Source organism: Stigmatopora argus, chromosome 4 (genome assembly GCF_051989625.1).
Source record: "Stigmatopora argus isolate UIUO_Sarg chromosome 4, RoL_Sarg_1.0, whole genome shotgun sequence".
NCBI lineage: Eukaryota > Metazoa > Chordata > Actinopteri > Syngnathiformes > Syngnathidae > Stigmatopora > Stigmatopora argus.
Genome location: NC_135390.1, coordinates 11,421,619 through 11,437,861, shown reverse-complemented (window position 1 = coordinate 11,437,861; position 16,243 = coordinate 11,421,619). Strand labels below are relative to the sequence as shown.

Sequence of the window (16,243 nt, the reverse complement as noted above, 5' to 3'; positions counted from 1 at the left end):
GGAATTGCTTGGCAGATGGCAAAGAGAATTAGTTAAACTAATGAATTAACCGAGGAATATATGATGAAGCCGAGCTGAACAAAGTGGGGACCTGTTGAAATATGAATTATCCTTCTTTGACCTTGTATGCCCCCTTTCCTGTACACTATCACAGTTTGAGAAATCCCTATTTCCTACATACATCCATGGATCCAGATGCTACACAATGTTACCATTAACATGTCAACATTTTTATGCTCTTCCTTACCATTCTGGAAAATAACATAGGAAAACTCAAACCTACATCTTTCTTGCCAAAGTTGTGCAACTTTGGTGTTTGTCATCAAATTTTATCTCATTATCATAGTCCCATTATTTGAAGGCCTCTCTAATGCATTTCCTGATTTAGTTTCAGAATTTCTCATGACTCAAACATTGGGTTCGGGATTTTTTTTCTAATGGTACATGATATAATTAATTCTGACTTTGAACATTGTAGCAATATTAGTTTACGTCAAATATGCCCAAAGACACTGATCTCATAATTGGCTGATGGTGGAGAACGGGACATTGTTGCAAACACAGAATCAATAACGACTTTTCGTGTGTGAAAATCATCTTTTAAAATGAGAAAAATCTCGTATTTTCAAAAAATGCTCTCTTTAATGAGTAGTTAAATATTAGGCCCATTTAATAAATAATTGAATGCACACAAATCATTTTCTGCAATTATTCCCTGCTGATTTTCTCCCTCTGTCAAATGGTGGCTTTGATTATTTTGTAACCTCTACAATACCTTTACAGTTTTGAAGATGACATACAGAGAGTTTATATTTGTGGCTTTGTGCCTAGGGTATTTTGCTGTAAGCATTTTTGATGTGTTTATCCAGGAAAACTCTGTTTATAGTTCTAAGTTCTATTTTCTTGGTTTCTGAAGTCTGTGCCTTTTTAATATTGAATATAGGTACATCTTTTGGTGGAGGCTATGTGGGGGTGTGAGGCAATATTCTCATTACCAGAAAAAAAACAAGGATTGCAATTATTAAAGGTACCTCAATGCAGAAAGATGCTGAGGTTAGATTCTGCAGCCTGCCTGCTGGCAGTCAACCCAATTGAACAATTTGTGGGAACACAAGCACGTTGGCTGACTTGCAATGACTCCTGAACTGATGATGCACTGAGCAGTGTAAAGCCATCCCTGCAGTAGTTGTGTAAGCACGGATTGGAGTTGTTGTTGTTGTTCCACATTTCTACTAGGTTCCTGAATAAACTGCAAAATTGCCAATATGTCTTGTTTCTTGTTGCGGATAACACTTCACTTGCCAATCTGACAAAGAAGACCAAACAAGTGAATTTCAACAGAAGAAATAGCTGTTTGTAAATAAGCAGTGACCTCTATCTTTAAGTGAGATGAAATTGGATGTGGTTGGTCAACTTGAAAAGTAATGGCACATCCACATGACTTCTATAACCACTTTTGTTTTGTGACAAATGATTTAATCCATTTCTTATTCACACCAGTTAAAGATACTTACTATGTATTCACATTATCATTTGTATATTTTTGTGTATGTGCATTATATTCTTCATTTTTTTCATGTAAAATGGCTTTCTGCTCAAAATTCCAGTGTTAAAAAAATCTGCCTGGTTTTCTGACTCTTTGTGTACAAGCCGGACAATGATAAGCATTGTTGAAAATAGATGGATGAAATAACCATTTATGAAAGCTGACTAGTTTTGAGCTCGACACAACCACCAGGTCTTCATCATCTCTTTGAACTTTTTTTCTTCCTCTTTTTCCTTTCTTCTTTATTTTTAGAGCTTCAAAGCAGCTCATGTGGAAATCCGGGTATTCCACCTAAAGGTCTACTGAATGGGACCCAGTTCACTGTGGGGGCAAAGATCCGTTACAGGTGTATCTCTGGTTATGTCTTAGATGGGCACTCACTGCTCACCTGTGTCACTAATGCAGCTGGTGTGTCAGTGTGGGACTTCCCTGTGCCAATCTGCAGAGGTAAGACTGTCCTGTCATGTTCTGTCCTTTTGAAGTGTGATGTGATCATCGTAAAATGGTTGCCCAAATCATCTGTTTTCGAGGAGTTGCAATATACTGCAGAAAATTGGGCAAAAAGTAATAGCTATAAAACACTGTCCATTTAAAGTTAAATGTTCTAATCTAATCTAAAGATGAATCTAGTATGTTTTGATGCTATGAAATTATTCTGCGCCATTTATAAAAGTAATCATAAATTGTTGTATTTCTTGGAAAGTCGCCCATTTAGTTTGGTTGACAGTGTTACGTCAGGCTTAACATATCACTCTTTAATTGGCAGTAATTTAACGTGACTCATTCAGCTGGAATTAATGCTAAACCTTGTCAAATGTGATTGCTAGGCGAGATGAGGGTGATTGGGTCTAGAGGGGATATAATCAATCTGTTGTCAATCGGATGCCTTGCCAACCTGTTTGGGCAGTTGGCCTCATTACGCAAAGGTAATATCTCAGTCATAAATCTGTTTTCAAGAGTCGCAAGAAGTACAACACATCCTTATCATGCTTCCCAGCTACTTACTTGCCCGATGAGGAAAACTTTTAGACTCAATACCAGATCATAGGTGTAAGACTTTTACTCAATTGATCAAAAATCCCTTACGTTTTCGTTATGTTTATACATATATTGCACACCCAAATCCTTCAGATGAATGGCATCTTGGACTTATTTACATAGCAGAGAGAAAAGGCCTTTCTAAGATTTGACACATTATTCATTTGGCCTTGGAACATGTACAGCTAAAATATTAACTATCAGCCTTTCAATCTTCCCGGGGCTATGGCTGCTTTTCCACAACTCGAGTGAGTTTGTGGGTACCAGCTGCTGGGAACATTTCACCCATTCTATTTTTGGGCAACTGCAATATCTATGACATGCTCTGCTGTTTGCTTCCTGGACTTGTCTGTAATTGATTATTCATAACCATGAGACAGTTGATCTTCTTGTTTCAAAGGCTAAACTTATTGTCAGAGTCCATTACCGATCCATTGTCTGTGTATGAATGTTCTTTTTATGTTTTATTTTTTAGAAGTAACGGTGCAGCACAAAAACTGTACAAAACAATTCATGTGACTGTCTCGTTGCAGACACCTTCTCTTCTGGGTCCAGTACACGTTCATTTTAGTGCATGAGATGCATTACAAAAAAGAAAAGGGCAATTAGTTCAAGATTTTTTTCTGCATGCGTCTGTCAGTTATATCTGCAGTGGGTGACCAGTTGCGTATGATAATTGTTCATTTTGCGTTCAAGGGTAGCTAAAAAAAATCACTTTTTTTCATATTGCCAGATCTCGATTTGTATTTTTTTTTCTCCTTGGTATTTCCATAGGTTTTTTTTACCTGATAGATTAAAATAATCCATAATACTAGAGTTGAACATTTCATTCGCTTATGAAGTAAATTTTTTTTTTTAAATATATGAACAAGGACACTGCCCTGATTAGCTGGCCACCAATTCAGGTTGTCCCCTGCCTGTTGAACATAGTTGGCTGGTGATAGGCTCCAGCACCCCGTGACCCTTTGGAGAATAGGCGGTTCAGAAAATGAATGAATGAATGAAATCAAGGACACGATCAATTGTTTTCTTTGCCACAAGCGCTCTTCAACGTCCGTCCGCCTTGAATTTCACTTTCAAGGCGGGCGGACGTTGAAGAGCGCTTGTGGAAGGTTGTCTTTCCTCTTTCCTCATGCATATTTTTGTAGATGTCAAATGGCAAACCTGACAGATACATAGTAATTTATCACTACTGAATTCCATTTCAACAAGAAAGAGTAAATATACATCCTTGAGAGGAGTAATGTTGAAGCGGTCTAGGAGGGTTGGTGAAAGAAAGCTTGTTAAACAACAGGCTAAGGACACTAAAGGGAGCAGCTATGTAATGGAAAATTAATTATTCTAATAATGAAATGCTGCAACCCTTTGGACCATTCCATTTCCTTCATCTAAATTGTCTGGACATTCATTAAACTTGGCAGTGGGACAGCAAATTGGGGCTGTGTGGCACACAGTGTGTCTGTAACAATGTAGTCTATTGATACAATGTTAATTTCGCTGAGGCTCATATCAGCAGATTAAAACATCTATTGGAGAAATTTTTGTAGTCCTTTTACACCGTTCATTTTTTCCCCTCGATAATTTTTCAAGGTTATTTCCATGTACATATGTTAGAAAGCCTCACAATGATTGCATACATAGTTGAGTTGGCTTTTGTATGTGTATGTATGTGTGTATGTATATGTATGTATATGTATGTATATGAATATGCATGTATGTATATGTATGTGTATATGTAAATATGTGTATAGATATAGATGTAGATTCTTAGTTATCTTCATTTCACGAATCTCTTTTCCAGTCTTTCCAACATTTAAAGGTCTAACAGTCTGGAAAAGGAGGATTTAATTTAGACATAGGGATTATTGTAAAGGAAAAAACACCTTTGGTGTTATAAAATATTAATCCCAAGTTCCTCTCTACTATCGGGGTGAACAAGTCTGTGTAGGAAGACAAGTGTTGTATATCTTATCAAAGTCAATTGAAGACTGGTTTAATCCGTCCTCAAGTAGCATTAGATTACTGATGGCGGAGATGCAAATGAGCTCAGCTAAAGCAGTTCTAATCCTCATGATCTTTTACTCTCCACTACACAGATTTTTTATGAGACATTTCCTTTTTTTGTATTTAAAACCACATTATGCTCTAATGGTTTTCTCATGAATACATGTCACGTCCTTCAGCTGCAATTTTATTCTTGCTGAACTATGTAGGATATTTGCACTACCTTCAGAACTCCTATATACTGCCAAGCAACCCTGTAAATACTTTTGGATATCTAAATATGAATATACAAAACCTGCAAGGCAGTATTGTAGTGAATCACCCATTTACAACTCTTTGAAAGATTTTTGTGCTGCTGGAAAGGGCTACTGGCTCATGATTAACAGAACCGTGGCTTACTCTCAAAGAAACTCTAAGAAACCTGCCTTGCTACGCTAGTCAGGCAATTACTTCCAAGGATCTAATACCCTTGCCCAATTTGACTAATCTTCAACTCCAGATACATTTTATTCATGAGTGAGTCTTCCTTTCTCAGTACTGGTAATTGTGGTGGTAGAGAAATTCTTTTTTGCTTTACAGTTCATTTGATGATAGACTGATTAATTCAACTTTTCATGAAACGTGTCTTGATTTCCAAATTTTTAATTGTTGGCAATGTGCCTGTCTTTGGGGAATTTAATCTTATCTTTTATAGGCCTGGGAGATATGAATTTTTTTTTATCACGATAAAAAACAATATTAGTCCATGGATGATAACTGTTACATCTTTTTTATTTCAAATTTTAAACTTCAAACGTTTGTGAATACTTAAATACATTTCTTTCCTTTTATTCAATTATGAAAGTAACTACTTAACCTTACTTTATAAGAAAAGAGAATATAAAATGATGAGGATTTTAAAAAGTATTTTTTCTTGTATTGTTGTGCAATTAAGATAAGTAACTACCTCCTTTCACTAAGAATATTAATGAATAATAAAATCTAGTTATGTTCCTATTCTTTTGTTGCAGAACATTTTTATCTGGTTGAATACTCCGCTTGATAAGAGTACAATATATTTCTATTTAATAATAATAATAATTGTGATTATGGAGAGGTAAATCAAGTTTCAAAAAAATAAAAACAAATAAATAACTTGTTCAAAAGAAAGAGTTGAGACCTTGCTTAAAAGTATAGGTCGTGTTAAAAGAATTTCCTCCTGCCTGCTGTCATTAGCAGGTTGTGTACTAAATGTGACTTGCACACCAATTATTTTAATATCATTTGGCCTTAGGATAAATGCCACTGTTAATTTGTGGTTGAATTTTGAAAACACTTTCAGAAATATCCAAGGTGTATTTTATACTTATGACTTATAGCTGTGTCCCATGATTTCTTTTATTGTTTTTTTTGAAAGGCCAAGTACAATGAATAAATGAAAGTGCCTTTGGCGGAGGTTCTATTGGAGTCATGGAGTGAATGTCAAAGCAGCTTGTCTCATTCACCATCTCTAACCTCGTTATAGAGACTTTGATCAAATGCTATGATTCTGCAGGGATATATCTAACTACAACTCTTGCACCAGCCATTTTTTTGTCTATCTCTCTCCATCATATTCCTCGTTCCTTGTCCAGCTATGGAACAAAGTATACAAAATGATTCAAGGCTGGGTACTTTGACATCCACTATTGATCCTTCAAAGACTCCTGCCGCCACAGCATGACAGTTAAGAGTTGAATTTGATGAAAACTGGGAAACCCCTGTCATCATTAGAATTCTTAAGAGAATAATAACTGATAAAGGGATAGAGAAGAAGGTTCTGAAAAATATAGAGCATCTGAGGAACACAGGAAAGAGAGGAATAAGAAGATGAGTAAATTGTGGAAAGATATGCAGAGTGAAAGTCAGCCGCTACTATATTAGAATGCATTAAAATTCAACCGATGTGCCGTTTTCTTCAAATTGGAAAAAATGTACAATTACACGGAATTTTAAAGGCCTGTTAATCACCATTTGCTTGTTTCCTGCAACGTGGGAGTCTACTCGAATGACACTAATAAAACGTTCCATAAAAGTGGAAATTTTCTGCCCTTTCACATAATCTGCTGCAGAAAAATGATTTGACCACAGATGACAGAACAATAGTGTCTATTGAATCCCACTGTTTTATCTCATCTAATTTTCTGAACCGCTTCATCCTCATTAGGGTCGCGGGGGATGCTGGAGCCTATCCCAGCTGACTCCGGGCCAGAGGCGGTGGACACCCTGAATCGGTGGCCAGCCCCTCGCACAAGGAGACGAACAACCATTCACGCTCACACAAATACCTAGGGGCAATTTAGTGTCCAATCAGCCTACTATGCATGTTTTTGGAATGTGGGAGGAAACCGGAGTACCCGGAGGTAACCCAAGCAGGCGCGGGGAGAACATGCAAACTCCACACAGGTGGACCAACCTGGCCTTGAACCCAGGACCTCAGAGCTGTGAGGCTGATGCGCTAACCACCCGCGGCACCGGGCCACTCACTGTTTTATCTATAACTTAATTTCTGCTCTGTAGAAATACATGAACGCAAAGAAAATTAACTTGTTTGCTGCCATTGACAACGATTAAAGATACATCCACGTTAACTGGAAAATCTGGCTCGGATCATTCCCATTAAAGATAAATCGGACTTCCATTGGTAGAAGCTGAAGAGTTGAAATGAAAAATCTTGTCATTGCCAGAATTCACACAAGGTTTCCTGCTATTTTAACATTTAGTATCTCAAAGCCACGACACATTATATATTTTTTATATTAAACTTCATGCATTACTTTGATGACTTATATATTTTTTAACCCTCGTTTTTCTTTTCTCTTTGAAACCTGATAGCGGAAGACACATGTGGCGGAACCCTGAGGGGCTCCAGTGGCTTCATATCCAGCTTTGATTTCCCCAGTGGGGGCTCTCCTGGTGCTGGAGGACTAGGCAGTAGTGGAGAGTGTAAATGGACCATCCTAGCTGACCCAGGGGATACCATCTCGTTGGTGTTTACAGAATTCCAAATGGAAGAGAAGTCTGATTACCTTGAAGTAGAAGGATCAGAATCACCAACAATCTGGTGAGTAGGGTTTGACTTTTATTTAACTCTGAGTACATCACAGATATGTACTTAACAGCTGGATCAGGATTAGGATGATAATTTGTTAATACTGCATTTGACACCACACTAAAAAAGATTAGTTTTAATTCCAAAGAATTTAATGCAAATTACAAGGATTAACCAAACATGTTAAAGTCTTTGGATTATTTACATGACATGATTCCTTTCATTTAAGTAGTGAGTAAAATCCATGATAGTGGGACTTTAAGTGACAGACCAACATGTCTGCAGAAGAAAAAGAAAATAAAGGAAGAAAAAAATGGGATTGATTCAAGGCTTGTATTGTGATGGGATTCAGCATAATTTGTAATGGTCACTTTTAGTTACCAAACCCAAAATTTGGACAGTGTCACTTCAACAATGTGTGCCAATTTTCTGAAGTGGAAATATGATGAATTTTATTCATTGTACTTATGTTTATTTATCTTAAGGAATAAGAGTCTAACTCTAAAAGCATTTTTTAGTTTCGTCTTTAATGTTTCTCAGTTTCCCCTTACCAAGGTATACATTTACAATTTTTAACCAAATTTATCTTTCTTTAACTATGCAATTTATTGGGCATTAGAGACCACTTTTTCTTTTGAAGCCTTTGAAGACAATATGTTTGAATTTTAGGGTGTTGACTGCCTACTATAACTGTGTTTCAGAATACAAATCACAGAAAAATAGTACGATTATCTTTAAAATAGAACCGATTTGTAGGAATAAGTTCAAATTGTTAGGCACAAAAAAGACACCCAAGTAATCACACTGAGCAATTGTCCTCTGCCCATAAAATTAATTGTCCTTACTCCCACTTTTTATTTCTCTCTGACTGCCCATCAGCTAAATAGACGTTCAGATATCCTAGCACACACACATGCCGGTCATCAACAGCCTGGAAACATTAAAGTTGGCCAGCACACCAACTAGGATTTTTATTTTTTTAAAGACAAACGGGCATAATTTGCAAGGAAAGAGACAACAAAATATTCCAAAACAGGTTCGGCCATTTTACAACGAGATTAGACTATTGATTACATTTGACTGAATTCACAAATCATTCAAATACCAGATCAGTTGACCCATTTCATTATTAACACAACATCTAATCAACTGCCGGTAAGAACATTTTCTTGAAATTGAGTGGGAACAACTTGTTCTACATTCACCCTAGACTATATTCCCAGTGATTGGCTAGGAACCAATTATAAGGCTTTTAGTTATGTTACCACATCTACTGCCCATAGTTGCCTTGGATAGGTTCCAGCACACTTGCATTCCTTGTGAGGATTAGCGGTGAGAAAATTGAATGAAACAACACTCGTATTGTACGCACCCCATAAACCCTTCAAAAGCTAATTTGATTTTGTTCTCAAGTATGTTTTCTTTAGTATTGTCTTCATTTTTCGTTTTGCTGTTATCCATACTCAAGAACGGAAGTATTATCCACTTATAAAATTGATAGTCGTCAATTTCTTAAAAGGAGGAATGGATGCAAATTTCACATTTTTGATCTGTATGGCCATTCCCTGATTAAAGACGAACTAGTTTATTGATTTTATGGTCTTCACAAGGTTGGCATGAGGCTGTTTCAGTCAAGGTAAAATAGGAAGAAAAAAAATCAGTTTCTCCTGACTCTGAGGTGTGTGTGTCAGGTGTTTTTCTTGTGACCTTTTAATATGATTGCAGAGCTCTGATCACAAAGGGCAAAGAGAACAAGCCGTAGATTGCATCTAAGCGGTACATTTAATTGATACTGTGATTGCGAACAATAACCTATCTTTGAAGACAAAAAGTAAAATATTTTTTTGCCTTTACCCAATATTCTAATTAATATTAGTTATTTTTACTGTTTTACGTCGAATTTTGCTCCTGACTCCAGTATAGGATTTTCCCTATTGATTATTATGAGTTGGATTGACCATCTTTTTATCATTTGACACTTTGGCCTTAAGGCCTATGTACGTTTGTATTTTATTCAGCTAACTATGCTCCCATCCAGCCATCATTTAATCAAAATTTTATCTTTATATTTTTACACATCTACCTTTTGTTAAGTCCTACATTTTCCTGTTAGAGTTTGATATAGTTAAGATGACATGGCAAAAATAGTTTTTGAACCGTAATCCATCATTGGTTAAACCAATCTAAAAGCACTATATATTTATGCCCAGAAATTATAACTGCAAAGCTATATTTTATGTTTGTATAGGAACAAAATCAACAGCCAGACTGCACGAGTCAGTGATGGAATGGCAGCAAATAGCCTTTTTTCCCAATTGAACTTTTCATCTTCAGTCACTCAATATGCCCTAAAGGAAATACACACACTTTTTCTTATCTTTTTCAGGAAACTGGGCCCTTTATATCCCAAGTAATTTATTTCTTTTCATGACAGCGACAGTGGCAAGTGGCACACGTTGTTTAGTGAGGAAGCCTTTTCTTCTTTTTTCAGCCAATAGCTTCTCCTTTTAGATTTTGAGCAATGTACTGTAATGCATTGTTTTCTGAAGCTGACCATTTAACACATCCAATTCACTGAGTCTTTCTCACAGAAGAAGCAATACATGCCTCTTCCTCAAGTCCTGGTAAATGCTGCAATTTGCCTGCTTTTAGCACCACATTATTTTATTTGTATTTTTTATTTTCTTTATTGGCATTGAAGTAGCTCTTACTCAACACATCATAGTGTAGTAAATGAATGTGCTTCATATTCGATAACAAAATATCCCACAACTGCAAATACTAGAACAGACCAAAAAAAAACACGCGCTGGGTTATTCTGCCTGACTTTGGTACGGGCAGTGCAGGTTCGATTTCCGCTCGGTGGCAGTGTTATTGTGAGCGTTGTGCTCTGCAATTGCCTGGCACCTGTTTGGGGGAACTTGGGTGTGCAGTTAGAGTTAAACACTAGACATTTTGAACTATAAAGTTCGTTTGAATACAATCTCACATTTTACGAACAGTTATTTTTAGACATGGCTTTTTCAGGGTTCACAAAGTATTAAAGAGGTGTCTTTGCTATGAAAAGGACACACAATTGCTATCTGGGTGTCTCCTGCACATTTCATAGTGATTGTGCAAATTGCAAACAATGGCTCTCCATACAAATTTTCATGCACATTTCCGTCTTAGTTCATCATATATTATATCACATACATCAATATAATAGAGAAAACAAAGAATTATATGGGGTATTGATTTATGAAAATCTTCACATTATTAATACACATCGGAAGTCATGTGTATTAGTGCTAAAACATAGTTATTAAATGAACTGGCCTGGTGAATGATTTGTTTGTCATTTGGCTGCAGACCCAAAAGTGGAAAGAGCAGTCTCTTTCCATCTCCCGCTACAACTTGCATTTCTTTTAAATGTGTAGTCCAGAGGTCATTCAGCAGTAAATGCCAAATAAATTACAGACTATGGATAAACAAACATCTGACTCGCACACAGAATGACAGTGACCGTGTCTGTGCATACACATTAAACAAACTAAGAAGTTATCTTGTTGTTTTTAGAACCCTGCACCATGCTCCAACAGTCCCAAGCCTCTATTAAACAACCAGCATTTCTGTGTATTTGTGAATAGTTGTGTGTGTTTTTGATAGACAGTGCAGGGATGGCGACACAGAACAAATTCGGAGATGGTTAGCCAGAAAAAATGAAAAGGCCCCTGGCAGTTTTAAATCTCTACTAGAACATTCGCGATGCTGCAGCCAGCACGCTAAATAAAATGATTTATCTAGAACGCCGTCAGAACCAGGAGGATAGCGTACCGAGGTGTACACTGACAAAGATTTTCAGTTACTTGCATACAGTCTCTGATAGGCAACGTAGATTACATTTGTTCCAAAAGATCCGTTGTTAGCTGGGCTATAGTAATGGAACAAATAAGCATCAAGAAATGGTCATCAGCAAGCTTGCATGGATTTTTGTGATGCTTTTCCAGGCATTGACCAAACTTTCATTTTTTTCTATGGGATTTCTCTCTCCAGTGTACTCTTCTATAAAATGTATGTTTAATAGGGTTTTGGTTGGTTTGCCAGTTCAAGACCTTTTACTTTTTTACCCTGTCAAACTCAGTGGTACTAATTTCTGGCAGGAGGATTTTTCGTTTAGATTTTAGTAAATGATACATGGGCTCTAAATTGATTGCATCTGTCAAGAAATTGGCAGGCATTTTTTTAATACTCCATTTTTTCGGCACCGTGGGTCAGCTGTGAGCAGTCATATGGTTTCCAGCCAATCGTAGGGTTTTGGAGACGGTAAATGAAATAATAATGGAATGGATTTATGCTTATACTACCATTTGCTTTTTTCTTTTCGTTAACTGGAGTGATGTACACTGTGCATTAGTATGCAAGACCAACCTAAGACATTATCTCTCTAGCGTGCTTCAAAGATGAGGCTGCATTTTTGGGGGGGATCATGAGATGTTTTCCTTATGTATATTTTATACTTTTAATTACTTTGCTGGGAGTTATTCTTTGTCTCATCATTCCATGAAAAGAATATAGATATTTTTGCGTCTCTAAACCTGAAAACACTATTTGAACCTGGAGAAATTTGACAACATGGATATTAGAATTGATCTAGTGGATTGCATAAAAAATGTACATTGCATTGTTTATCTCTGAACATTTGGATGTTTAAAATAAGTCCAAATTGATTTCACGTTATATAATGTCTGTATTTTTTGGGTAATCCACTGGTGTTGATAAACACTTTACTATGAGTAATTCCAAATAATTTAATGATCTTTATTGTTTTCTCTACCCCTCCCCTCTCTTGCATACACTGAACTCATCACATTATGTTAATTATATACAGATCTACAGAACTGGGATGAGCTACACCAAAACTTCTCTAGAGGACAATACACCACTCCATAGGCAAACAATCAGATGACATGTATGCTCAGGCACAGGAATAAAGCACTGAAATGTTACATTTTATTTGTTTCTGTTACCACCGGTTGCTGTGGAAACATTACCAAAATGATACCACATTTCGGTACCCATGCCAATTTGTTTATGCACACTTTTTGTGTTTAAATTACACAAAATGTCATTAACCTGACTCTTTTCACATTGTGTATATCTTTAGGCTGACCGGGATGAATATCCCTGCACCCATCATCAGCAACAAAAACTGGCTGCGGCTGCATTTTGTGACTGAGAGTAACCATCGCCACAAAGGCTTTAGGGCGCAGTATCAAGGTGAGAAACAATTGCTCAATTCGCACAGCACTAAAATGAGAAGCTCTACACGAAAACGATGGCCTAGCATAATTTAAGAAAAATATATTTACAAAAGAGCGTTTTTGATCTTTCTTAGCTACATGTTAAGCAGTTTTATTAATAGCCCTTCTGTCGCTTTCGCTATTTATTTCTAGTGTTGACATCAAGGGGCCTTTGTAATTTAACATTCTATTGTTGAGCTCAGGAACTTGTCCTGTACTGCATTCATATATTTTTGGACTGTATTTTAACATCAACTTTAAAGCAAGCAAGGCGTTTAAGCCCAGAAGTTTAATGATTAAAAGAAATACATTTGAAAAAAAATTCCGTTTTTGCAACTCAATCTGAACTATAACACAGTCATGGTACCGTCCCAGGTAACTGACCCTACACTGTAGTATACATGAATGTACTGTTTTTGCATTCCGGAAGCCATATTTTGCTCCAGACATTATATTCACTGCTGGAGGTTATTGTTCATATTCGTCAACATGATGACAGAAGATTGCATCACCTGGCTTTTATATGCAATCGTCTCTACTGCATTTGATTAATTGTTGCAATATAGTCCTGGGGCACAGCTTGGATTTTATATTTATATGTAATTTGTCCCTTTGATCTACATAAAAGCCCATCAGTTGGCATTAGATGCCAAGATCATTCTTTTTGTTTTAAATTGAGTTACAGTGTAATAAGTGATAAGAGAAATTTGGCATAATCGTGTACTTAATTCACTCCAAGATATTTATATTTATTTAAACATCAGACATGCGTATCCAAAGAAATACATACTAGTATAATGCATTTATGCATATAATGCAATTACATCTAATGCTCTAACTTATATCATCATATAAGTTGTCTGTGTTATTTTTGACTAGTGAAAAGCTCTGGAGATCTGAAATCCAGGGGAGTAAAATTATTACCAGAGAAGGACAACACTAACAAACTGTCTTTAAGTAAGTATTTTTAACTGTAGTTCTAGTTGTTTGATATTTTTTTTCTTATTTTTTTAGTTTAACCACATCATTTTCTCGATTTTACTCATTCATTCAGCTCTTTATTTTTATTGACTCTCTTACCTCACCACCACCAGGTGTTCCGTTTGCCAACGTTTCCTTGATTATCATAAATTTAGAAAACGATAAGCTTTTCCAACACATTAAGCATTTAATATATGTGATTACATGTACAGATTGTTACACAACCTTACACCATATGTTTAACATCACGCTGAGACCTCAATAAGAGAGACACTAATATTTTCAATGAAAAAAATACAGTAACAATGCTTGGTTTTGGATTGTATAGAGGCCCACAGATAAAACATTTTAATAATTAACTTGATAACAGTTAAGTTGCGCTACCAAACCTATCAATTTCCATATTATGGTCGCTGTTGGCGATTATTTTTTAAAAGTTCATGTTATCCTGTTACTTTGTATAGAAAAGGAGTCTTATTTACCTTTGACGCTCTACCGTGAAATGTCTATTCACATTGCTGACAAATACATGACCTTTTGAAAATGTGAATCTGAAAGATGGAGCCAATTTTTTAAAGGCTTCTTAGCCTCACACAGAAAAGAAACACTAATATTACCGCTCTATCACTACTTGTGATGATGTGTATGGAAGAGCAAAGCCAATTTAAATGTCTACCTTTTCGCTGGTTTTCAGTGAATGAAGGAGTCAAGCAGTTGTCGAATTACTGTCCTGACCCAGGAGAACCAGAAAATGGCAAAATGATTGGCTCAGACTTAAGGTAACGTGGGACCCCTTTGAGTTCAAGATTTTTTCAAACAGTGACAGGTTAATCTCGCATTGTCATCAGATACGAGGGTTGCGATTTTTTTTAAACAACGTACAATGCCATTATCTATAACTTTGAAACTACTCAAATCAATAAATGTATAAAAGGTTTTAAAACTCGTATGTAGACATGGGATTGAGTTTGTCAAGGACTACAATTTTGCTCATCACACTGATTCATTAACAAGATGACATGAGCTCAGCAGTTATTATTTCAACAAACATTTTGGCATCAACATTTGGAAGTACTTTATATTACTGAGGTGGTCTGACTAAGGAAGGAATTTCCAGACCAATACTTGCTCAAAGAATTTATTTTTCTAAATGTAGAGGGGGTTCATCTCTTTATTTACATTTGTATGATAATCCCCACCATCACTAATATTTTAATCAGGACTATATATGCTTTATAAATTTAAAAGCATACTGGTACATGTGGATCAAGAGCTGGAGATGTTTCCTACCGCCATGATTTACTGTTCATACATTTCTCTTCAATTCTGAAACCTTATAATTCCCTCAACTCTGGGACGCTTAAAATACATTTAAAAAAAAAAAGCTTTAAACATTCTAGTTCACAAATGATGGAACCATTGATGTTCATACCCTCTGTGGTCAAGAACACAATGTACCGCTACCTATCTCTTCTCTTCCTCTCTATGGTTAAGAACACAATGTACTACTACCTCTCTCTTCCCTTACTCTGCTGAAGCCATAAATATTGTTTTTATATCGTCATGTGAGTAATGGTGATTTTTTTACACACGCAAAACAGACGATGGCTTGGCGACCTCCTTTAATTAATCAGAAAATAATAATAATGAAATGGTATCCTATTTATCTACAAAGATATAATGATTGATTTTCAGTTATAATCCCTGGCATGGAAATAAATAATGAATTTAACATTTTATCAGGAGTCAGTTTTTGGGGAATTGATTTTTTCTTTTTTTTTTAAGGCGTTAATGATGTTTATCTTCTTAGCATTGGAGCAACTGTGCAATTCATCTGCGATGAAGACCATGTGCTGCAGGGTTCCAAAACGATTACCTGCCAGCGTGTTGCCGAAGTCTTTGCAGCTTGGAGCGACCACAGACCCGTCTGCAAGGGTGAGAGAGGCATCTTAAGAATGAATACATTGCTTTGATTGATGTACTGCTGCTGAATACAAGCTCTATACATATAGGAAAAAAGGAAAATTACGTACCATGAATTATGATCTGTAACTTAGCAACTACTGTTACGTTTAAAATTTTCCATTGACGTGGAATACCTCTCAAAGTTATTAATAGTTCTGTCACTAATCAACCCACTTTGGGTAGACATTAGATTATTTTCTTGTCGCCCTGCCTAATAAAATTATTATTACCTTACTTTATTATCATTTTGTTAATGTTTTCTTTTTCTTTCTTTCTATTCTTGTTGGATAGTAAAAAAACATTTCTCAATTCACTCTTAACTTTCTTAACATTTTCTATGGTTCTCTTTTTATTTTG

The 16,243-nt window shown here is 36.1% G+C and overlaps 1 protein-coding gene across 1 annotated transcript in view; it reads left to right on the top strand.

Moving 5' to 3' along the window:
- Window positions 1-16,243, top strand: part of LOC144072859 (CUB and sushi domain-containing protein 3-like) — a 155,966-nt gene that overhangs the window by 27,011 nt on the left and 112,712 nt on the right. Inside the window, exons 4-9 of the mRNA XM_077598220.1 lie at window positions 1,799-1,993; window positions 7,442-7,670; window positions 12,805-12,917; window positions 13,820-13,897; window positions 14,616-14,700; window positions 15,732-15,856. Of these exons, the coding sequence (XP_077454346.1) occupies window positions 1,799-1,993; window positions 7,442-7,670; window positions 12,805-12,917; window positions 13,820-13,897; window positions 14,616-14,700; window positions 15,732-15,856 (825 nt within the window). The remainder of the gene's footprint in view (window positions 1-1,798; window positions 1,994-7,441; window positions 7,671-12,804; window positions 12,918-13,819; window positions 13,898-14,615; window positions 14,701-15,731; window positions 15,857-16,243) is intronic.